This window comes from Grammomys surdaster, unplaced genomic scaffold (assembly GCF_004785775.1).
Source record: "Grammomys surdaster isolate TR1022 unplaced genomic scaffold, NIH_TR_1.0 99, whole genome shotgun sequence".
Classification (NCBI taxonomy): domain Eukaryota; kingdom Metazoa; phylum Chordata; class Mammalia; order Rodentia; family Muridae; genus Grammomys; species Grammomys surdaster.
The window spans coordinates 14654215-14678753 of NW_021604578.1; the positions used below are offsets into that span (position 1 = coordinate 14654215).

Consider the following 24539-nt stretch of genomic DNA (forward strand, 5'->3'; position numbering starts at 1 on the left):
GTAGACTAACAGGGATGATGGCACCTGCTTGCTAGGGCCCCTAGGCTACATACTAACTCTGTCTGGAAGATACCATTTGTTTTAGGATTATCAGATTTTCATAATACTTCACATAGAAATTTAGTTAATCATAGTCAACTACAGTCTCTTTCCTAGGTGCTTAGTCAATCAATAGAAGAGAAGCCTATTTGAAACAATTCAGGTCTTCTTCCTGCAACCTGATTATTTCCTAACTCACACAGGATAAACGGTTTTAGTTGTTATCAAGATCATTGTATGGGTGCATCTCTGTCTTAGTGTACACATACCAACACACATTAACAGACACTCAAGAGCAGGCCAGGATTGATTGACTCAGTGTTTTACAATATTAGTAATTATTTAGCATTAACCTAAAGACTTCTAGGGGGTTTTCCCCACTGAAGAATGAAGAGCTAATTTTCATAATATATATTTAAATGATTCCAACCTCATATCTGATTTGTAACTCTATCATGTACTAATATGAAAGATTTATTGTCCATGTAATCACAACCATTCATGTCAGGAACAAATCAGCAATAAAACTAAGGCTTACAACAGCTTTGCAATAGATATGTAACAAAATGTTTCCCTATTTGTCAGGGAAACAAAGAACCTGTTAAATAAACTTCATCCTATTTTGGCGAGTTGAAAGTCCCCACTATATATTAAAAATATCAATCACTCTTTACAATGGAGGACTACATTAAGTCAAACACAAAACCTGTTTTCTTAAATGCATAATTATTTATTGCCATGACAAATTGTTTGGTCCAAAATGAATATTCAGAAGACTTGTCTCTTACATTAGTCATGATCGATGAATGTCTGTGCAAAACAAGATACAAGCAGTGAGAACTGAGGTCCGTTCGTTTGGGATGACAGACTGGTCAAGTTGGTCTTCATCAGCATCCTCTCGTGACTGAAGCACTGTTTCATTCAGTCAGAATGTAAAATTTATTCTGCTATATACTTTCAGTTACAAAGTCTCTTCTGCGTATAAACAACATAGCTATGTACTATTCATACTTTAAATAAGGGATAGATAATGCCATCTTATAAAGAATCTGAGTCAACTATTATAAAAACTAGATTGATGATTTGATACAGTAAATGAAAATTCTGTTTCCATAAAAAAGGACATGTTGGGTTTTGCATAGCACGGTAACAGCTTCAGCTACTCCATGAAATGGGTTCATGGAAGTCAGGCATTCCTAATTAGAACATATGGAAGTATTCAATGCCCTGTTTCTCTTAGCAAGTGTGTATCCTAGACAAAGGGAAGAATACCATGAAGAGTCTTAAACTTTTAAGACACCTAGCACAAAAAATCCTTAAAATAGCTTGCAATGTGATGGACAGACCTGAAGAGTAAAGGGTGTCCTGAATAGAAAGAAAATCCCTGGAACTGGGAGGCAACATCTGGCTGTCTATTCCTACCCAGAGAAAACTAGAAACATGAAGTGGAAGACCACCTGTTCTGTATTTCACATAAGAACTGCCTTCAGCGAGGGGCATTAGCACATGAAGACAGTGTTCCAAAGTTGTTCATTCTCACCAGAGTATTACTGCTCACATGAGTTGGGGACTGTTTCTTCCTTGTCAGTTTTCCAAAAGAGTTATAGAGAAGGGATATCATTCTCCTCAGACCACTGAAATCAACTGAGCCTATCTTTTCTTCTTTTTCTTTCTTTTTTTTTCTTTCCTGGAAGGTACTGAAATTTTTAACAGAGACAGGCCTATCAGCTTATCTTCACAAAGATTTGTTTCCCAAAGTCATTAAAGACAAAAATCTAGAGCAAGTCAAGGGGTTTTCCCCATGTCCATTTTGTTGTTATTTGGGTTGTTTTCTACTGGGGTGTCTTTTGGTTTTGGTTTTGAGACAGGGTTCATGTAGCCCAGGCTAGCATCATACTTATTGTGTAGCCAAGAGTGATGCTGAATTCCTGGTTCTGACTCTACATCTCACATGCTGGGACTCCAGGTGCACACTGCCATTCCAGTTGCATGCAGTACTAGGGAAGAGGTAACCCAGGGCTTCATGGGAAGGGGTAACCCAGAGCTTCATGGGAAGGGGTAACCCAGGGTTTCACACATGCTAGACAAGCACTATCGATTGCTCTGTTCCCAGTCCCTCTGGTTGTCCTTTAACAGCTCCAGGATCTGTTCCATGGTGCATCTCCTCTTTGTTCCTACTTGTTTCCTTTCTAATGCAGTGATGGGATAGAAACCCTGGTCTCATTCTTGACGGCTCTCTGGCACGTCTGTCTCATACTGTTAATTTGTATTTTCTGTTTCCTAATTGATACACCAAGGATTCACCAATTTTATTGAACTAAAAGCATGTTCTAGGATTATTAACATATTCAACATTGGATGACTGGTTTTTACTTAAATGACAATTTTTCATTTTCTTTGATCACTTTATAACTTTTATGCAATCAATGAGTGCTTCTCTCTGTAAAGAACACTAGATGCTGAGCAGAACAGCTTACACAACAGAGTTCGCCGTCAGAGGCCCTCCTAGTTAAGCCCTGTTCTCGACCAGAACCCAGGTGCTAGCTGGCTATTTGAGGAGAGATCTCTGACCTTCTGTTATTTTAAAGTTGAGTCCTAACTGCACAGTGTACTGTTTAAAATGGTGATTTAGGCCAACCATGATGATAGGACCCTAAACCTGAATTTGGAATTAATTCCCCTCACTTGATGTTTATAGTGAAATTACAGAACCAATGTCTCAGAAAAGGCAAAAAATGAGAAAAAGTTTTGAAACCTCAAGATACTAAATGCACACTTTGAGAACAGTGTGGGAAGGCCCCACTACCCCCCTCAATTTTAAATTGCATCCTTTTTCACCTTTCCCTTAGCACTTGTAATTACACACCAGCCCCACTCAACCAAGTTTTTGGTTAATAAGCCAATTCTGTTTGGAAAGAGCTTTCCCATCTGTCAGTGCACAGAGAGCCCTGCCATTAATCTCCTTGTGTCATTTTTTTCCTACTAACCACATTCCAGACACATAGTATGGCATCCAATTTAAAATAAGATATTAGAAGTCTCCTGTTATGTTTAAATTGCCACAAATTGAAGGTAAGCGTGAGACTGACATGCAAGCCACACCACCACAGGAGCACATAAGTGAGCACTGTTAGAGATAGATGCTTCTGTTAGCCATCAAATAATGGTAAAAATAATCATCGTCGTCGTCGTTGATGGGCACATAATTAAATTCCACTTAGGAAACCCATAATCTGGGGACATGTCAGTGGCTTATTTAAATGTAACTAGATACTGCCCTAGGTAAGTTTACCAGCAATGAAACTGTGACAGTTAAGCTGTGGTCATTAAATGGGCAGTTGTGTCACTGACCTGACCAGCATCATTAAGGATTTCTAAGTATGTTTCATTATGTACTTAACTGGCCATGCGAATGCTATCAACACAAAGCTACAGACAAGATTCATTAAAAACCTATGCAGAAAACCTGAGCATACTACCTTTGCTTTCTGTACATTCACAGTATCTTCAAAGTCTGCGTCACTTTTGACACACACGCGTCACTGATGGTAGCACACACCAACGCTTCTCTTCTGACGTGCTGCCAAGCACATTTCTAAACTACCATTGCCCCTCTTAAAACCACTGCCTAGGGAAACCTGCAGCTAAAGAACTTTCCAATAAATAGCCCTCCTATTCAATAAATATACTCTGTACTAAGTTTAATATACAAATATGATGATAAAAGTTTTAAAATGGATGGACCCTGTCCCAAGGCTGTATTCGTCCTTAACAAGGCGACTGATCATTGCTTTCCAAAGGAGTCTGGATTATGTTCAAGTCTGCTTGTGATAAACTATTATCTAAACAGATGTATTTTCTCAGGTTTACACAAGAGACTTTCTCCGTTATTTTCAGACATTGTATAGGGTGGTTCTTGTTACTTTGTTTTTGGCTATTATCTACAAGTGTACATGTCAGAATGTTTGTACTGGGGGCGAGGGTCCTGGTCAAGTCAGGAGTGTTCTTCCGTGCTGCTGCTGAAGGACCTGCTCCGGATGTGATTTCTCAGCTGCTCTATGAGTTCAGGATTCTGTTGCTGTATCTGCTGTGCAAACTGCTGCCCCCTGCAGGACAAAAGCAGAATAAACTGGGGACTTCCCAGTCAGAGAATACTATTCCAAACTGAACTGGAGATGCTGTAGGACTTTCAAAGGGAATTTTTCCTATGAGCACAAGTTATTACCACTGTTCCACAAAGCGCTATTACAGGGCAGAGAGTTCACATGGGGTGTGCGTATGGTGTGTGGCCGGCTGTGTGCATTTCCTGTGTTTACTGGTGCACATGAGGGCAAGTCCACAGTGGAGGTCAAAGGACAACTGCTAGTATTGTTCCTTGGGTGCAGTTCATCTTTGTCTTAAGATAGGGTTTATTTACTGGCCAGAAATCTCTGTTGTAGGCTAGGCTGGCTCACAGGCCTACAGGCCCTGGGAACCCTCTGTCCCTAGTTCCCCAGCACTGGAATTACAACATGTGTCATCACTGCCAGGTTTTTTGTTCTTTGTTTTCAATTTCATCAGGGGATAGAACTCATGTCTCCCTGGTAGCAAGGCAAGGTCTACCAACTGAACCATCTCTCCAGCCCAGGACAGTTCTTTCCTGAGCAACAAAACATCCTTTGCTTATTAGCCTCTTGTTTAGAATGAGAAGGAAAACAAAACACTGAAGATGAGATAAGTGCCTGAATTGGACGCAGTGTATATGTCCACTATTTAATCAAAGAACTCTAAAGCACGCTCTTACAGTGTACCTGAAACATACAGTGCACCAGTCTTCCTACTTTCTCAGGATAGAACATAACATCCCCCTGGCTGGGATCCTTAGAGAGGTCAGTGAAAAGTGATTTTTTTTTTCTTTTGGTTTGTTTCAAGACAGGGTTTCTCTGTGTAGCCATGACTGTCCTGGACCTCACTCTGTAGACCAGGCTGGCCTCAAAAAAGTGAGGATTTTAAGTTTGTGTGTGTTTGCGTGTGTGTGTGTGTGTGTGTGTGTGTGTGTGTGTGTGTGTGTTTATATGCATGGCTGTGCAAATGCACAAACCTACCCAGAAGGGATGTCAGGTGTCCTCCTCTGTCATTCCCTATCTTTCCCCAAACCTGAACTTGCATTTTCTTAAATAGGCTGGAAGCCAGCAAGTCCCAGCAATACCCCTGTCTCCACCCCTTTGGAGCTAAGGCTACAGGTGTGTATGGGATGCCCAGATTCTTACGTGAGTGTTAAGATTATTATTCTCAATATTATATGGCTAGTGCTCTTAATCTCTGAGCCATCTCTCTAGCCCAACAGAACACTTTCCTAGCATCCCTACGGCTCTAACTCCAGTCAACACCTCATTAATTGCAGTCATACACAATTTTGAAACAGGACGGCAGTGCGGATCTACAATTCCAGCACTGGGGCTGGAGAGATGGCTCAGCTAGTAAAGGCTAAGCTCACAACCTCCAGCACTAAGGAAGAAGAGGCAAGAACAAGAGTTCAAGGCCACCCTCAGCTATGTAGTAAAATCAAGATCAATGTGGTCTTATAAGACCCTGCCTCAGAAAATAAAGAGTTTAGACAGTTGTAGAAGCCACCATTGAGGTTCCTTGGGTCTATTCACTTTTCTGAGTCCTGATGAAACTTTTGTTTCTGTCTCTTTCATTTGAATGCTGTTCAGAAACTATGCAGAATTTTTCTGTTACTCTGGACTCCCTAGTCTTTCGCTGAAGCCAGACTCCCCACCATTTTCCTGTGGAGTTACTGCCATGTGGCTGACCTCCATGCTGGCTTAACTCAAACAACAATGGGTTGGGTTTTTTTTTGAGGGGGGGGTAGGGGGCTGGTCTTTTTTGTTTGCATGTTTATTCTTATTTTTCCTTCTCTTTTCCATACTTCTCCTCTGAGCAATGGCTGAGATTTATAGCTTACCTGTCCTGGTTTTTTTTTTTTCTTTAAACTATAATAAGATGGTCCTTGAAATTATAATAAAATAAGTCCTTCATTTGTGACCTCAATCACATGTATTAAGCATGATGATCATGCCACTTAAGGATGGCTCTAAAAATTCAACACTGTAAGTGGTGATTGGTTTTGAGAACAAATTATAAACTTGGCAGGGGCAATATCAGACACATATTCAAGATGCAATGTCTTGGACAACTCTGATGGATAGTAATGTGCTTAAGAGAATGGAGTCAGTTTCCAAGTGTCCCAGAAGCTTGACTGTGTTTCCTCAGTGTTCCAAACATTAATAATGTAACATGTAACATGACCTTAAAACTCATTTTACTTCCTTACTTTTGTGGAACTAGGGATTAAACCCAGTGAGGAAACTACCAATAAAGCAAAGGTGATTTTAAGCCAAGTATGGGGCCCATGTTTGTAATCCCAGAACACTCAGGAAGATCACCTTAAATGGGAAGTCAATATGGGCTACACAGAAAGACTTTGTTTCAAAAAACTGATTTTAAAATATGGATCTGCACCTAATTAATACGTATTTTCAGTAGACATATGACTACCATGAGTAAATCCCAGAGTAGTAGTCATTTAAGCTTACAAAATTAAAAAAAAATAAACTCATTGATGAAATTGAAGGATTAATTGCTTTAAATATGAGATCATGGGTGAGTGTGAATCAATGAGCAGGGCATCCATACTCAGGGACCCTCTGTAAGTATACAGCAGGGCATCCATCCACAGGGATCTGTAAGTGTACAGCAGGGTATCAATCCTCAGGGACCCTCTGTAAGTGTAGGTGACTGACAGTCCTGACATCCCATATGACCCTAAATCCATACTAAAAACAACAAAAATTTAGGTGGACCTCAAAAGACTAAGCTCTTCAGTGGATGTCCAGAACCCTCAGGAAGTTAAGACGTGTTCCTCAGCAACTCCAGCTACCAGTTATGGATGGAAACTACCTACTTTCTTGTTTTTCTTTTATTTGTATGCTCACTGGCTTGTTGCAATGGGGTATCATTATGTAGGCCTGACTGGTCTGGAACTCACAGAAGATCCACCTGCCTCTGCTTCTCAAGTGCTAGAATTAAAGGTCCGCACCACCTCACCAGGGTTCTGCCTACTTTAACTGCTAATGACTCCTGTTAAAGATCTGCTGGAATATGAAAATTATATAGAAAGAAAAAATAAGTCTGTGAGCATGCACGATTTTCCCCAAAACAAAAGCATGTAGAGCTAACCACAGTCCAGGTCTTCTGCATCCCTACCCTTCACTTTAAAGTGCGACTCCAATTTACCAACTTCTTAGAAATGTCGTATGTTTGATTAGGCAAAGCCATGCCCCCTTAGAAACAAACTATAAGGTATCAAATGCATGTTTGTTGTTTCTGTTAAGTAACTTTGTGCTGGCTAGCTTTCTGTCAGTTTGACACAATCCTAAGCATATCAAGAAAGAGAATATCAACTGAGGAGTTACCTCCATCAGATTGGCCTGCAGATAAGTGTGGAATATTTTTCTGATTAACGATAAATGTGTGAGGCTCCAGCACACTGGAAGGAGTACCACCCTTGGTTGGAGTTCTCAGTTGTACAAGAAAGCAAGCTGGGAGAACCACAGAGAACAAGCCAGCAAGCAGCACTCCTCTGTGGTCTCTGCTTTACTTCCTGCCCCCAGGTTCCTGCCTTGAGTTCCTGCTCTGACTTCCCTTCATGATAGATTATAAACTGTGAGCTGAAATCAAGCCTTCTCTCCCCAAGCTGCTTTGGTCGCCTTGTCTCACAAGTTCAATAGGACACAAAGCAGGGCAAACACTCACGCTTGGATAAGGCTAGACAGGTCTGTTAGGCCTCCAACTCCAGCAGCAGGTCCTCCGATGGCATTTGTCATCATCCCTGACATTCTAGGGCAATAAAGAGACATACCATGGAGGTTAGCATATATTCCTCATGGGAAGGAAAAGCCAGTGAAATATGTTGATATCTTCAAAGGGACTGGGTCAAATATGTAAGTTGACCTTCAGTTCCAAGTGACTGGAATTCAATGCATTTTTATCAATTATGAAATAATATGTTTTAATTAGGAGCCTAGCAATGAGAAGGGAGAAGGCATAAAAGCCCTTTATACTTACAGCTGCTGAACTTGAGGGTTCTGCATTAAACTCGCAGCCTATAATTGAAAAATAGTATTGCCCATTAAAATGACAGGAATGCACAGGGATGCTACAGAGATGTTGTGAGGGTGGAGGAATGGAAGCCAATGATGCACATTCTACCACGGGTGGGATTTTAGTGTGCTATACAAAGGAGACGGGACAGTACAAAAGACACGGTGCTAGAAACTAATCAACTGGGAGAATGAGTCTGCAGACAATTAAAATAAGTACACTGATGACTGGAGGGCATTGCCACGACTGATCAGATCAATGGGTCAAAAGAGGGAAAAGAGAAACTTTAAAACTATAAAGATGTAAAACTTAAGAGACACAATGCCAAAGAGATGTTTGTGACTGACCAGCCCATGTTTCTGCTATGGAGACAAGCCCAGACCTTTCTAGCAGGCTGGAGATGAAGGAAGCCCCCCCTCCACTTCCTTCACAGAGCAACAATGGCAGGCTGGTAGATCTCAAAACTCCATGTTAAAGCATGATCAACCGGTCCTTCTGGTATCTTCTTTATAATTTTCATCAGTTTCTGTTTTCATGATTTGGCAGTCCTGAGGGTTGAACCCAGTGCTTCTTGAACACTATGCCTATGTCCTAATGTCCTAACGTGGAACAGTCGTCTCAGCCCTCACTTTGTTTACGTGTTTATATGTTTATTTATTATAGCAGTGCTGGGAAATCGAGCCTAGTTGTCAAGAATGCTATGCAAGTGCTCTGCATCGAGGCCCACTCACTAGCCCACACTGGCCCCTTTTTAAGAGTCAAAGATGTGCTTGTAACCTTCCTCTTTTGCAGCTCCTACACGGTGTGCTCACACCTTATTTTGGTATATAGCAGCTTACAGACTAAATTTAATCTGAAACTAAATTCCATTTTCATATTCTGTTACAGTAATATAACCTAAGTCCTAGAAATGAGCAAGCCATGTTTTAAAACATCAGAGACTTACAGAAGAGCATGTATTTGCCAGTGAATAGGTAAGAAGGCCAACCATATTGTTAAAAGACTGTGTCTTTTGGCTGAACTAAGGATTTAGTGATTGTAAAACACATTTACTTGAACAAAGATGACCAGGAACTGATTCCTAGATTGCAGGTGCAGAGCATATGGTAGAATGTTTGTGCTTTGTGTTTTGGTTTGGTTTGGTTTTTTGTTTTGCCCTGTAGCCAAGGCTGGCCTCAAATTCCTGTGTAGCCAAGGCTGGGCTCAGCCTTCCACAGGCAGGGATTGCAGACATGCACCACCATGCCAGGCAGCAGAATGTTTAGATACAAAGTATGCAGTCAGTAACTCAAAGGCTTAGACCCAGGTAACACCCTATGCCCAATAGCTACTGGACTGAATCATGTTTGTTTTTCAAAGAACCGTAAGGTTTTTGTTGTTGTTGTTGTTGGGTTTGAAAAACAGCGGGAAGGAGTAGAGATGTTGCTTAGTTTCCTAGGATGCATGAGGTCCTGGGTTCAGTCTCCGGCACTGCATAAACTGCCTGAAGTAGTGCATGCCTGTAATCCCACCACTTAAGAGGCCTGAAGAGCAAACATTCAAGGTCACCGTCAACTACATAGCAAGTTTGAGGCTAACCAAGGCAAGTGTGAGCCTGGGCTACATGAGTGTGAGCCTGGGCTACATGAGAGCCGTTTTTAAAAACATAAAATCTCTTAAGACAGAAAACAAGGCCAGCAATATTGATGGGCAAGTCTGGGTAATGGCTATAGTCAAAATCCTCAGATAGCAGTTGATACATATATCTTCCTAGGACCAGTTTTATACAACTTTGGGATTTTAAATTACATTTATTTATTTATTTATTTATTTATTTATTTATTTATTTATTTAGAGAAAGACTCTGTATGTGGGCTACAGTGCTCGTTTAAAGGTAAAAAGGCAACTTGTGGAAGTTGGTTTTTTTTTCTCCACCATGTGTGACCTCAGATCACCAAGTTTGTGTAGCAAGCACTGTTACGTGATGAGCGTCTCACTAGCCTGAGACAATGATTTTTAAACTTTCATATTTGCAAACTGGCAATCTAATGAAAAAAACCACAAGTTTTGTCTTATAAAGTATACATATTCATACAAACACTGACTTTTATATTCCAGTTTAGGAAGGCTATGGGCTTTCTAAAAACACCCTTGCTTCCTCCAAGTTGAAGCACCCCTTTCTTAGCCTCTACCATGAACACCTGCCACTCACCAGAAACCCCTGCATTTGCTTCAAAAAAAAAAAAAATCTGGAACCTGCACTCCCAGTTCCTTGAGAGAGGCTGAGGCAGGAGACTCACTTGCACTCACGAGCTATGGGTTAACTCCAGCAACTAGTGAAAACTTCCATCTCCCTAAAAAGAATGGCAGAGAAGGGTTGCAAATATATAGCAGACAGCAGACAGTAAATCAAAAAGAAGTACACTCACCATGGTGATGAACGCCGGGTTATTTATCAAGCTAGCCATGTCAAAGCTCAACCCAGTTCCTGTCTGTAAAAGAGTTAGAGCTTCATTCCAGCCACTGTGATGTCAATCAATTGTGAGTGACAGGATCTGTGGCACAGAGATAACTTACAGGACTGGAGACCTCTCTTAACTTCTGTTCTGCTATTTTCAGATTTGACTTATAGGAATCATTTTCAGGATCGAGATCCAGTGCTTTCTGGTAGCTTGTAACTGCCTCTTCAAACTTATTCATGGCAGTGAGGGCTAGCCTTTGGAAACAGAGCAGAGTTATGGTAAAGAACAGCAGAAGGTCATGTGATCAGAGTCTTCAGCGCCTTAGCATTCAATTCTAACCCTCATTATGTTATAGTTGAGAGAGAGCACACAATCAGTTCTCCCCAACTCCAAGATTCTATAAGCTTCAGTTGTCTCCTTTCTGTTCCATTACACACGTGTCCACACAGATCATAAACTGAAAGTTGACATGTAAATGACATGTAAATGAAGTAGCTTGCTTTACAAATCTCTAGGCCGAACTCAACCAAGATTTGTGCTAGCAATCCTGTGATCATGTAAAGCCATGCTGCCGACATCCTTTTCAAGAACTCTGATAAACCAGGAATGTCAAACCTTTTGACCTTACAACAAGGCTATCGCCTACTGATGTGTCGGGCTGCATTTATAACTATCCTGGGACACGTGTAGCCCACAGGCCTCAGGTGGAACACATCTACATCTGAGTGCTATGCATCTGAAAGCATCCCACATTTTTCCTTCCTAAAAGACGTGAACAATAATGAATACTAGTTTCCCACTTTTTTTTTACTGTCTCACTTCCTATAGCTTTCCAAAATGATCAAATTAATGTATTTATTTATTTATTTATTTATTTATTTATTTATTATTGGAGAGAGTGGTGCCAAGGGACACATGTGGAGACCAGGGGTAACCTTGTTGCCTCCTTTTCCTTCTACAAGGGCTTGGGGGTTGAACTAGAACTGTCAGGCTTAAGCAACAAGTGCCTTTACCTGCTGACCCAGCTCACTGGCCCCTAGTTTCTCATCTATCAAGTTAAAAGCAGATTGTGGCTGTCAGATGACTAGTCCTGAGCAGCACATTAGTTATTAGAAAAAAATAAGGATCTTCTGTAACCCAACTAATAAATTATCATCCAAGGCACAAGCCTGAGCATTACTGAATTTTAATGTTTATTGTTCCCTACCTATAATTTACTTGAAAATACATGAGAATTAAGCAGCAATAACAGCATGTATAAACAGATAGTATTAAGTATCTTGTTTGCTCTGGAATTGTTTTTTAAACAAATTAATCCTTTCTTTTCTGGATTACTTCACAGACTTCTTACGTAGATAAAATTAGACATTCTTATAACCCAACTAGTTTTCTATTAGTCAACCTTGAAGTATCCTCAACAGAGTTCCTAACTAATCATCAGTAAATATTGAAAGCCTACTATGTACCAGGTACTACTTTAAATACTCAACACTCCACAGTTTTTTTAAAAAGTTCCTAAGTTTAAGAAAATCCCCTTCCACCTGAGGAGCACAGGCAACAAGCATGCATACAGAACAGTTAGTCAAGGAGCATGACAACAGTGCTTGCTCAAAAATGGTCACATGCAGAAGACGTGAATGACAGAAAGTAATCATAGAGAAGTTGGGGGAGTATCAACCCAGACACTGAAGCAAACACAAAGACGCTAAGAAACATGCAGGTTGGGCTGGTGAGATGGCTCAGCGGTTAAGAGCACTGACTGCTCTTCTGGAAGTCATGAGTTCAAATCCCAGCAACCACGTGGTAGCTCACAACCACCTGTAATGGGATCTGATGCCGTCTTATGGGGTGTCTGAAGACAGCTACAGAGTACTTACATATAATAACTAAATAAAACCCTTTAAAAAAAAACCATGTAGGTCTAGTATGCTTAAAGCATAGGACAAAGGCATATGAGGATGGATCACAGGAAATAAAGCAGAGAGAGCAGCTGGCTATGCTGGATCATACGAGACCTCTTTATAGTTCAGAGTTTTTACTACTGTTGCAATGGAATGACTGTTTGAGTCATGCTTTTGGGCTTGGTAGGCAGGTGCGAGACAGGGTCTCATGTGGCCCAGGCTGGCCTCAAAGTTGCTGTGAAGCCAAGGATGATCTTGAACTCACGATCTTCTTGCTTCTACCTCCAAAGTGCTGGGACTATAGGCATGCAACACCACACCCAGTTTATGCAATGCTAGGACTCAAATCCAGAGCTACCAGCATGCCAGGCGATCGTTCTATCTATTTAGATATTCAACTCTTCTGGGTTATACTTTTGAAAGCTCACTCTGTCTTCTCTGCACGGAATCAGCATTGGTGAGGTATAGCACTGAGGCACTAAGCCCAGTTAGGAAGTAACTAAAGCAGAGTAGGTAGGAAACAGCGGTCTGGGCTAATCCTATAAGCAAGCTAGTCAACAACGGAATCTAAGATACACAGGAAAATGAGAGTAGACCAGCTATGCCAGCACAATAGATGGATACAAAACAACTCCTCAGCTTTGGGCAGAAGCAATGGGTACATGAGTTCTGCTAGAAACTTCAAATGAACTTCAAAATGTCTATTAAATACCAAACACAGAGATAAAAAGGAATGGAATATCTGAGTACAGTGTTCAGACATAGAACTTAAGAGTTCCAACAGTACATACAATCGGTCCTCACCCACAGAAATTAAATCCCATACTCTCTATGAACTAACAAATACTAAACAGTGGTTTCCTAGAAAAACACATGGTTAGGAACCTATGAAACTTACTTGTGTTTTTATGGTCCAGGCTATGAAGTGAGTTTACACTTACAGTTTCTTACAACACCCAGTCAGTCTTGAAATACCCTCGGCTGACCTCATCCTCAAGTGTGGGCATCTCTAGTTTACTATATTTCTTTCTATTATATTTGTCTTGTTAGCACACAGGGTACAACATTAGCCGGAATATTCACCATCAAGCCTTAACCACAGCATGTGTGTTCTCCCTAGCAACACCTTGGGCATTGTCTGGGCACTCACCCCATCCTTCCGTAGGCCTTGCTGTATTTTGAATCAATTGCAATGGCTTTCTCACAGTCCTTGATTGCATCTGTGTAGTGACTTAATTTGCTTTGAGCAGCAGCCCTGAGAGGGAGAGACATTACAGTAAGGCAACAGTCCAGGCTTTTCAGGCATGAAACTGCATGGTTCTTGTCCCAATGTTTACATCACTTGTCATAAATTTCTAAGTCAAACTGTCTAATTTTAAGACAATTTAAAAACAGCTTAAAACATCAGAAAGAAAAAAGTAAGCTCGCTTTTCCTTCCCCTTTGCTTTTGAAAATATAGCTGTGTGGGTCATTACAACCCTTCAACTTATTTACTGTCTCTCAATTTGTCTGAGATGCAAACTCAAAACGTGGAGACATCCAGGCCGCTAGGCAGACATAGAGGGGGCACCTGCTACAATTGGTCACTTTAATAGTAAAGTTAAAGCATACCAGAATTTTCCAACTCATGACAACCTCTCCCATTTCTTTACTCCTGACACAGACTAAACTTTATTCCTTCAGACTCTCCAAGGTTATCATCATCTCCCTTAGCAAACCTTGGAATCTACTTTAGAAGAAGGCTGAAGAGACCAACTCTAGATGAACAGTATCTGCCTAGGCAAACTTCTTAGCAATTAGGACCTGCTGATAATAGTGCCAGCTAGGAAGAGTTCACTCAGAGGAGAAATGAGGAAGGAAAAGCAGACCGTAAGATTCACACTCAGAGGCCAGTGAGAAACATCAGCAGCCGAGAAACATCTGCACAAACTTGAGGTCCTTCTAGTAATAAAGGCAGAAAGCCCTTGGGGGGAACAGTTACAAACTCAGAAAGTGATTTAGATTCCTTTATGGTCAACAGACAAAAGCCTACGGCAAACGTCCCCAACTCTCTCCAGCTTGCTAAGTTCTCCCACAAACTGAGAAGTTCAACTCCTCCCCCTTTATCCTTCTCTTAGAGCCATGTCTGTTGTCAATGTTTGTGTGTTTGTTTAACTACCTAGTCAACCTTCTATCTTCCCTGAAACGAATCAACACTAAGTTCTTTCAGAAACTTCCTGGACTCTCTAGTAACACATATGAAAACAATAAAGTGTGTGTGTGTGTGTGTGTGTGTGTATACCTATGTGTGATCGGGTATAGTAGTCAGACACCTTCAGGTGTCAGTTTTTTTACCTTTCTGCCTTGAGACAGGGTCTCCTCCAGCAGGGTAGTTGGCCCTGAGGCCCTAGAGAATCTCCTGTCTTCCCCTCTCAGCCCCAGGGCATGCTGGAATTACAGATGCTAGCACTACAAAGTTCTGGGATCTGAACTCAGGGTGCTTGAGTTTGGGTAAGTGTGTTCTTATCACCAGACTTGTGAAGCAAATGTTTTACCCACTGAGACAGCCCCCAGGCAGGACTAAAACACTGTGTTCCTCACTGACCTCATCATGCCTTAAATGTTCTAATTCCCTCCTGCCATCAAAGTAAAGAGTAGGAGGATCTACTTTGGTCATAGCTAATCTTGCAGTCAACTTGACTACATCTGGAATTAACTACACCAGAGCAGCTGGGCACACCTGTGTGGAATTTTTGGAAGTAGAAGACCCACCCTAAATCCAGATCATTTGAAGTTGGTACATTGACCCAAAATCTGAGCTGCATCAGAAGACATGGGCCATGCAAAGGGACATGAAGGAAGGAAGCTTGCTTTAGCCTCAGTCTCGGTGGTGAGTTTATCTCTTCTGTTCCTGAGGCCCTCCTTCCCTTGGGTAAGAGCCCACTTCTTTGGAATTACAACATAGACTGAAAATGGGCAGCTCTCTAAGACTTCCCTGGGACTCCAGCACTAGATTGGGACTGCTGAGACATCCAGTCTTGTGGCCTGAATAATTACTGGAAACCAGAACTTTCTGTAGGAGACTGCCATTGTTAGACTACTCAGCACACAGCCTGTAAGCTACTCTAATAAATCACAGACAGACAGACAGACAGACAGACAGACAGGGGGGGGGGGGGGGGAAGGGAAAGAGAGGGAGAGAGGGAAAGAGAGGGAGAGAGAGGGAGAGAGAGAGAGAGAGAGAGAGAGAGAGAGAGAGAGAGAGAGATTTTTTTTCATTCTATTAATTCTGTTCCTTTGGAGAACACTGACTAATACAATTATTACTGCATTCCATCAACACTGAATATCCAAAGTAAATGGCCAAAATTTTTGGTAGCTCTCCATGAACCGTATTCTATTAAACCAATCCTATAGAAAGGCAGCTAGAAGAGACACTAATAATCCTGGACACTGGGAATATAGACCTTCCAATTTTCTGTATGAAATATCACATCATGTGTAGATTAGTTCTGATAAAAATTTTGAAGATCAGCTTTCACAACTAATATTCACATTAATGGCTGGCATACATGTACTCCAGAAAGTGGATTTTGAGACAACAAAAGCTCATACTTTTGTCAGACATGTAGTATATGTCTTTAATCTTTAATGCCAGCCCTGGTGAGTTCTGTGACTTCAAGGACAGTCCCCTGCCTCAAAGAAAGAAGGAAAGAGAGAGAGAGAGAGAGAGAGAGAGAGAGAGAGAGAGAGAGAGAGAACGAGCATGTATGTACATACTTTTGCCCCGTTTCTGGCCACTACAGAAAACTCTCACACATTGGTGAGTATAGTTCATATCTACTAGCGTATTCTACCAATGTTTAAGTTGCTTGAGGAAAAACAATTCAGACAGCAAACTGATGCCTGAAATCCTGCCAACTCACGTCACTGAGCAAGTAACTTAGTAACTGGCATCTCATCTAGAATTGACACTTCCGGAGAAGACTGAGATGAGGGACAACACTTAACTGTGTGGCTGGCTCTGGCTGTAAATGAAACCCTCCACCTGACTCCCATCAGCCTCCTGCCCTCCACTGTACAGCCACTCCATTCTTCTCCTAATGGAACGTTTCTCATCCACTTGGTACTAAGCATCAAACCCAGATGCTTGCCTGTGCTAGGCAAGTGCTCTCCCACTAAGCAATGCATCTATTGGGGCCATGTGGGTACACAGACACTTTCTAAGAATGGATGTACCAATAGTGAAATACTGTTCTTGCACTTGACAGTGCTGGAGTCCAGTGGGGTGGGGGAGAAAGGCTAGCTGACTATCAGGAAAAGGTGACTCCGGATGTGTTCACACACACTTTTCATCCCAGGAATCAAGAGGTGGAGACAGGAGGATCAGAAAATCAAGGACAGCTTCAGCCACATAGTTCAAGGATAGCCTAAGCTGTATAAGCCTGAGAAATGACAGGGATTTTTCTTCCTTCTTTACGTTGTTTTGTTTATTTCCTCTGCCACCTCTAATTATGTTATAACAAAACCTATTCTTATAAATATAAAAAGCTTACAGTATTTTGTTTGCTATGTTTTTAGCTTTGGAAAGGGTCATTTAATTGACGTAAAAGTTTGGTGTCAGAGGTCTCATAATTTAACTCAAGCAGACATCAAACATGTTATATAGCCTGGGTGGCCTCACCCTAAAGATACTTTGCCTCAGTCTCTGGAGTGAGAGTATAGGTGTGTGTCACCAGAGTTACACTGTTGTTTACTTATTTAGAGATCAGATCTCACTTTGAATCCCTAACTGTCCTGAAACTTACAAGCAGGCCAGGTTAACAGGGAACTCACAGAGCAACAATGTATTTTGAAAGAAAAACTTGAAGCCTAGGACTAGCTAGACTCTTTGTATGTATGACCACCTCTCCAAGTGCACTATGAAGTGGCTAGTATCATGTTTATTTCACAAGAAATAGTCTTACAAAGGATAGGTGAGTGCCCAAAGATCATACAGCAAATTAGTAGTAGAACTGAGATTCTTTGATCAAGGTCAGTCTCAGGGGACTGACTTTAGGAATCTGCTAGAAAAATGGAAAAGAAAAATGCAAAATCATAGGCCCTTATTCCCATCCTCCTCAGAGCCAAGCTAACTAGATAGTGGTACTCCCCATCTTTTGTTACAATGGCTTGATGATTCTGAATTTTATTCGTACATGCATGTGTATGTGTGATTGTGCTTACATATGCAAGTGGGAGGCCAGAGGACAAGGTGCCCTCGACCTTCCTTTTTGAGATATGGATTCTCACTGGCCTGGAGCTGGCCAAGGAGCCTGCGCTGACTGGCCAAGCAAGACCCTGAGCTCTCCCTATGTCTGCTTCCCCAGCACTGAGATTACAACCATGCAACACAGAACCTGGATTTTTATAAAATATGGGTTCTGGGGATCATCCTCATGTCCTTAAGCTTCCTTGGAAGGTAGTTTACCAACTGAGCTCTCCCCAGCTCCCAGTTTTGTATTGAAACTATGCTCTCCAGCCTGAAAAGTCTTCCACTCTCCTCTGTCTATTCAAATTCTGTGTCTTTCTAAACCACTTCCAACTCTTTCCAAATCACCCAAGTGGATTTCCATACCAGTTCCCTTTCTCCCTATGCCTTAAGTGATTCCCACCCATCCCAGTTTCAAGTACAGACTCAACACTGAGGCTACACAGAAGAAAAGTGAACACCGAGTCTGTGCAGAAACCGAAGGCATACCAAAATGTGCCCACACTCTATCACCTGCTGTTTCATGGACAGAGCTGTTAATGCGGCAAGCTACCTGCCTCACTAGCACTGGAGACGTCTTCTGTTTCTTCACTAGCTCTCTGGTTGTCAAACAAAACCATGGGAGCTCCTGTCAGGCATGTGGCTGCTGCTACAGTGCATACAGGATATGCAAGCCCCAGTCTCTGCCCTTCATGGTAAAAAAGAATGCAAATCCACATCAAACATGAGGGGAAACATGCTAAACCCATGTCAGTATTATTTATGTGGAAAGTGCTACATGCTGGGGGGGGGAGTAAAAACAAAACAAAAGAAAACAAACACACAAAAACATAACAAAAAAACCCAGGCTTTCAAAGAAAGACTGCTGGACTGAAGAGATGACTCTACTGTTAAAGGTGACACTCCCAACCAAAGAGACACAGACAACTCCTGCCTTTCCTGTATCAGAAGTGACCCTATCAACAGCAACCTTCAAAGACAGACTAGAAGGTAAACGGCAGAGAGTTGCACATCTCTACAAAGTAAAGTGTAGTTCATCTCGGTACACTCAGTGTGGGGGACATGTTAATTAGCATTAAACTGTGAAGGGGATATGGAGAACAAGGTCCTTCTCAGAAGTCTGAGCCTCCAATTCTAAGCAGACAAGTAGTAAGGAAAAAGGAAAGTGGTAGTTGGCAAGGTTATAGACATACAGCTTGCTGAATTTACTTAGTGATAATAGTTTCCAAAAATCCCCCCCAAACAACCCAGGCGTTTTATTCAGCATTTATGTTAAGAAGGCAAATAAACCGAACTGTTTAATATTCAACAGCATGCCCTATGACTGAATCCTTGGGGAGAAGGGCCTATTTAAATGAGAAAGAGAAGCATATTCATTAATTTCAGTTTAACAGTGATTAAAAGCAAGAATAAATAGCACCAAAAGTCTCTGAGTATTAGCAGACATAAGAGTATTGGTGAATTCTAATCTCATGAAAAGTGAATTATTTACTTAGGCTCACATTTTTCATGTATTACTCTATAATCAAGCAATTTTACAGTAATATTTATATCTTGTCGTAATGTTTCATGAGTACATGCACACACAAGCACACACAGAGTCACACAAACACATATACACACACATAGACACACACACACAGATGCATACACACACAGATACATAGACACACTCACACACACAGAATAAAAACTTTAAAACATTAAAAAGTGAGATGAGTCAGCACATGAGAGCAACTACTGTGCAACCTCTGAACCCGAGTATAATCACGGGAAACACGTGGGAAGGAGAGAACCAGCTCCCCAAAAGCTGACCTTTGACCTCCCCACTCATGTGTGCACCCTCACTGTCTCACACATATACACATCACACACACAATAATAACTAAAATGATAAATAAATAAATTTAGAAGAACACTAAACACAGGCAGGCAACATTTAAAAAAAAAGTCCTAACTAGCCATTAGACATAAAATACGATAATTTATATGAAAATGTGATTAAAATAGTGAGAATTAATAATTAGAGACCTAATGTTCATAAAAAGTATATCAAATATACATATATCTATTCCTAGGACAGGGAAGAAAAGAAGTTAGAACAATTTTGCCGTTAGTCTCAATTTTTAAAATTTTTATAACTGGCAAATGCATTTTTACAGATAGATCTATTGTCCAGAAAAAAATACTATTAGAAATACAGATGTTCATGGAGTCTAGATGGCACTGGAAAATGGGAACAATTTTAGCATCTACAGAAGATAAAAGGTTAAATAAAGGATACATCTATCCGCTTATTAAAAAAGGACAGTTAATGTTTGTTTGTTTGTTTGGTATAGGCACCAGAAATACAAATGAGAGTAACAAGGTATCAATAACTATTTAAGTAATACTTGTGAAGACTTTCAAAAAATTAGGACATGGGAGCTGGAGAGATGGCTCACTGTTTAAGAGCACTGTCTGCTCTTCCAGAGTTCTCGAGTTCAATTCCCAGCAACCACATGGTGACTCACAACTATCTGTAATGGGATCTGATCCCCTCTTATGACATGCAGGTATACATGCAGATAAAGCACTTACACATAAAATAAATAAAATCTTAAAACAAAGCAAAACAAACAAACAAACAACAACAAAAACAAAACTAGGACATGTTAGGACAGGTGGTGCAGTTGGTAAGGTACTTGCCCAGTAAGCACTAAACCCTGGGTTCAGTTTGCAGCACCTCATAAACTAGAAGTGGTGGGTTAATTCCACACCTCCAAAAGTTGAGGCAGGAGGGCCAAAGCTTAGGGCTATTACCAGCTATACAGGAATGCCTGTGCTAATCTGAGCTATATGAGACCCCAACTCCAAGAGAGAGAGAAAGAGAGAGAGAGAGAGAGAAAGACAGAGAGAAAGACAGAGAAAGACAGAGAGAAAGACAGAGACAGAGACAGAGAGAGGAAAAAGGAAGGAAGGAAGGAAGGAAGGAAGGAAGGAAGGAAGGAAGGAAGGAAGGAAGGAAGAGAGAGAGAAAGAAAGAAGCATGATTATTGCATGCTCAGTGAACAAAATTGACTGCACTCCTACAAAACAAAAAGACTGGTGGCCTCTCCCTGTACATATGGAGCAGATGTAAAGTTTGGTCTTCATGTGGGTCCTGAACAACTGGAATGGGGGCTATCCCTAAAGCTGTTGCCTGTACATGGATATGTCCTTCTAAGTGGGCTGCCTTGTCTGGCCTCAGTGGGAGAGGAAGCGCCTAGCTTCTCAGAGACTTGAAGTGCCAGGGTGGGGGGATATCTAGGAGGGCCATGCCTACTCAGAGGAAAAGGGGAGGGGAATGAGGGAAGGATTGTGAGAGGGAGTGCCCAAGATGGGGGCAGGGTGGTAGTGGGGAGGATGTAAAGTGAATAAGTAAAAAATAAAATTAAAAAATAAAAAGATTGGTGGCCTCTGAATGAAGCCTGTGGCTTTATTCTTTTTTTTTCTCCTTCAGATTATTTTTCTGAACTTTCAAAGTTTTCTCAACAAACACACTTGACATCTCCCTTTCAGAGTTATGAATCCCAGCATTTCAGGACGAACAGACTGACACGGAGCCACTTTACCTGTTGCAATAATAAACCGCATTGTTGGGATCCAGTTCTATTGCCTGCGTGTAGCAGTCCACTGCGGCAGCATAATTTTCTTCTTTCATATGGTTATTGCCTGCAATCAGATTTGGGGACAGGCACTGTTAGCACAAAGCATGAAAAAGTGTAAAGTCTGACCCACACCTTTCTACTACAGAAACTACAACAACATGAAGGTCACACGCGGTATTTTTCAACCACAAACTTGAACCGGGGTCAATTTTATCTTATACCATGGAGATGCTGCTCTTAGTTTCCTGGCGTTTGAATCACTTCAACAATATGGAGTGATGGGAATTAATATTTGCACAACATAAAATTCAGCTGTTGGCAGTAAAGGCAGGCACCGAGACTACGTTATAGATATATATTCTCTCCCTGTTTACTTCCTCGTTCTTCTCTTTAGAGCTGACCATATTCCTCCCCTTCCCCTAGCTATCACCTCGGGCTGGACGCGAACTTCCCCTCTTCCCTTCAACACACACACCTCTGGGCAACCTTGCTAGGAAGGCTGCTAAAAGGAAGCTGGCCAAACTGACTGTGCTAATATGTCTTTAGCAAATAAGATCCTTTTTAGAGGATGGAGAAGCCTTTTAAGGGGATTGCAGGAGATTAATTTCTAGAGAGATGGATTTCAGATGCCATACTAGCCTACTGAGGACTGATTTTCAGGAAGGCCAACTACATCTACAGCTGGCAGTGATTTAACGAAGTAAAAGGAGGGACTCCTCTGCTACCGCCTCGCCCAGAGGGGTGCAGTGTCCAGTGTGCTGGTTAGAACCGCTAGATAAAACTGGGAACGCTACATCTGAGACTGGAATGAAGGACTCATGTCTCAGAGCCTCTGCAATTCCTTGGTTTCCTGTTCACAGCCATGTTTCGTTTGTTTAATGCTTTATAGGAAAGTGGGAGACAACCCTGCAGAGAGCAGGGGCTGGAAGAGTAAAAGAAAAGCAGGTGGTTAAGCGTCCATGGTAAGCCAAAGTGACTACGTGAGGATTCCAGTAACTGCTAATGGGTAAAATGATTAATAACTGATTTGGCCATAAGATCTGTGGATATTATAAGTCAATGACTGTACATAGTAAAAGATCAACTTTGTTGTTGTTGTTGTTTTTGTTGCTGTGGGTCCTTGTGCTTTTGGGTAGCATTTTATCAGCAGCAGCATTAAAACTTTATTGGGGTCTTTCCTATGAATCACCTTAAATGTATAGGTACTAGTGTTTTGTGTGTGTGTGTGTGTGTTACAAATATATGCAAATACTGTAACATAAATTAATGATTAGAAAGCTTCGGTCTATATGACAGTCAATATGCAAATTCAGGATACAAATGAAATCTGTGGATATAACACAGCAATAATAGTATGTGCTATTCTCCTACAAAACCCTCTCCCTTCCTCTCTCAGAGCCCCATCAGGAGACAGCAGCTGGCAGCCCTTGCTGCTTCCTCCTGCTCTTTGGAAGCACATGAAATGTCTGAAAGCCATGTTCCAGGAGGGTCTTAGCTCTCAAGTGGCCTTGATTAACACCTCCAGCCTGGAATGAGCCAACACTTGACAACCTACCATGACCATTTGTTTTCACACAAGTAACAAAAGCTAGACAGAAGGGTCATCGTTTAGACTTTGCCCATAGCATGTCTGACATATGACACATCTCAGTGAAACAAAGACCAAAAGCTTTTGTTAAAGGTGAAAGCAGGAGTGACCCAGTCTCCCCAGCTGTTGTGTTCAAGGAGTCTCATGCTGCCCCTCCCTCTAACCCACACCCTCCTAACACTCATTATGTCAAAACAAAACCAAACAAAAAGCTCCCCAGGGATTACCATTTCCCAAGTCTACCACGCAGAGCAAGTAGCATACGAGACAAAAATAACATTTCAATTTGCCTTTTACTGAACACTACTACTCGAACTGAGCCAGCTGCTGCAATACAAGGCAGTAGAGACTATACAGCATCACCAAAGTGTCCACACGATGCAAAGCCCGAGTGGGAGAAAACCTCCGAGGAAGCTGCTCCAATGAGAAAGCTTACATGAACAATTTGCATCTAAATGGCTGAAATATAAACGCTCTGGGAAATACAGCTCAAGCGCAATGAGTATTGGGTGTTGCTTTTATTTTATGTGTAAATTATGAGGTCTTGGCACTTTAAGATTTCAAGGCACTCTGCTAATATCACTTTTAGAGGAAACAAAATTGAAAACAGAGACTAATCTACCTGATAATGTAATCCTAAAATAACAAGACTGAAGAATAAGGATGTAATGAAATGTACTAGACAATAAACAGGGCAGGTGCCATATGCAGCCATCAATAAACTTCAAAAATCCTTTTAAAACATTTTATATGAAAGTTAAAACACTAAACACTAAAATTAATTTCCTTTTTGGTTAAAAATAAAGGAGAATTGAGTCAAATAGCAAATGCAGTTCAAAGTAAAGAGCCCATAAGGTATTGATTCAGTAAGGCTTACTAGATAATGGCTAGCCTTGATGGCCTTGGTATTGGCAAGGTATTCTGTGTGTGTCACCAGGCCTCTTACAAAGCCACAAGGATGACAACAGTGCAGTCCTGACAACACAAACCATCATACTGACACCTTAGAGCTGTCATCTCCAGAGCTGCAGAAAGTAACCTCCACGGGCGCTATTTACCTTCATCCTTCAGTTGATCAGCCTTTCCCACGTCTTCAGGCACCGAGTTTGAAAGTGGCCGTATGTCATTCTGAAATGGAATCAAAATGTGCTTCCTTTTAGCTACATGAAAAGGCATCCCAAATCTATAAATAGTAATAAACTGCACACATTTTAGTAACTCATCTGTAATTCTATCTCACTAAATATAACACCTGAACAAGTGCTAACAAGAAATGGAATACAGCCCTCTCATGTTCTTTGATTAGAAACATGATTTGTTGAACTCTTTTAGATAATAGCAGGTGCCTGAGAACCAACTCTTTTTTTTTTTTCTAGTGCTGGACATTCAACCTAGGACCTCAGAAATGCTGGACGGTGCTTATAGTACCCAGTGATGGCTTTGTGCTGGAGCACCCAGTGATGGCTTTGTGCTGGAGCACCCAGTGATGGCTTTGTGCTGGAGCACCCAGTGATGGCTTTGTGCTGGGGCACCCAGTGATGGCTTTGTGCTGGAGCACCCAGTGAT

The 24539-nt window shown here is 41.4% G+C and overlaps 1 protein-coding gene across 1 annotated transcript in view; it reads right to left on the minus strand.

Moving 5' to 3' along the window:
* Positions 1–3152: 3152 nt before the first annotated feature.
* Sgtb (small glutamine rich tetratricopeptide repeat containing beta) overlaps positions 3153–24539 on the minus strand; it is a 32286-nt gene continuing 10899 nt past the window's right edge. The window contains exons 4-11 of the mRNA XM_028783810.1: positions 24032–24101; positions 21350–21449; positions 13677–13781; positions 10741–10879; positions 10593–10655; positions 8149–8186; positions 7837–7920; positions 3153–4145 (exon numbers count right to left, since the gene is read on the minus strand). Of these exons, the coding sequence (XP_028639643.1) occupies positions 4034–4145; positions 7837–7920; positions 8149–8186; positions 10593–10655; positions 10741–10879; positions 13677–13781; positions 21350–21449; positions 24032–24101 (711 nt within the window). The 3' untranslated portion in view covers positions 3153–4033. The remainder of the gene's footprint in view (positions 4146–7836; positions 7921–8148; positions 8187–10592; positions 10656–10740; positions 10880–13676; positions 13782–21349; positions 21450–24031; positions 24102–24539) is intronic.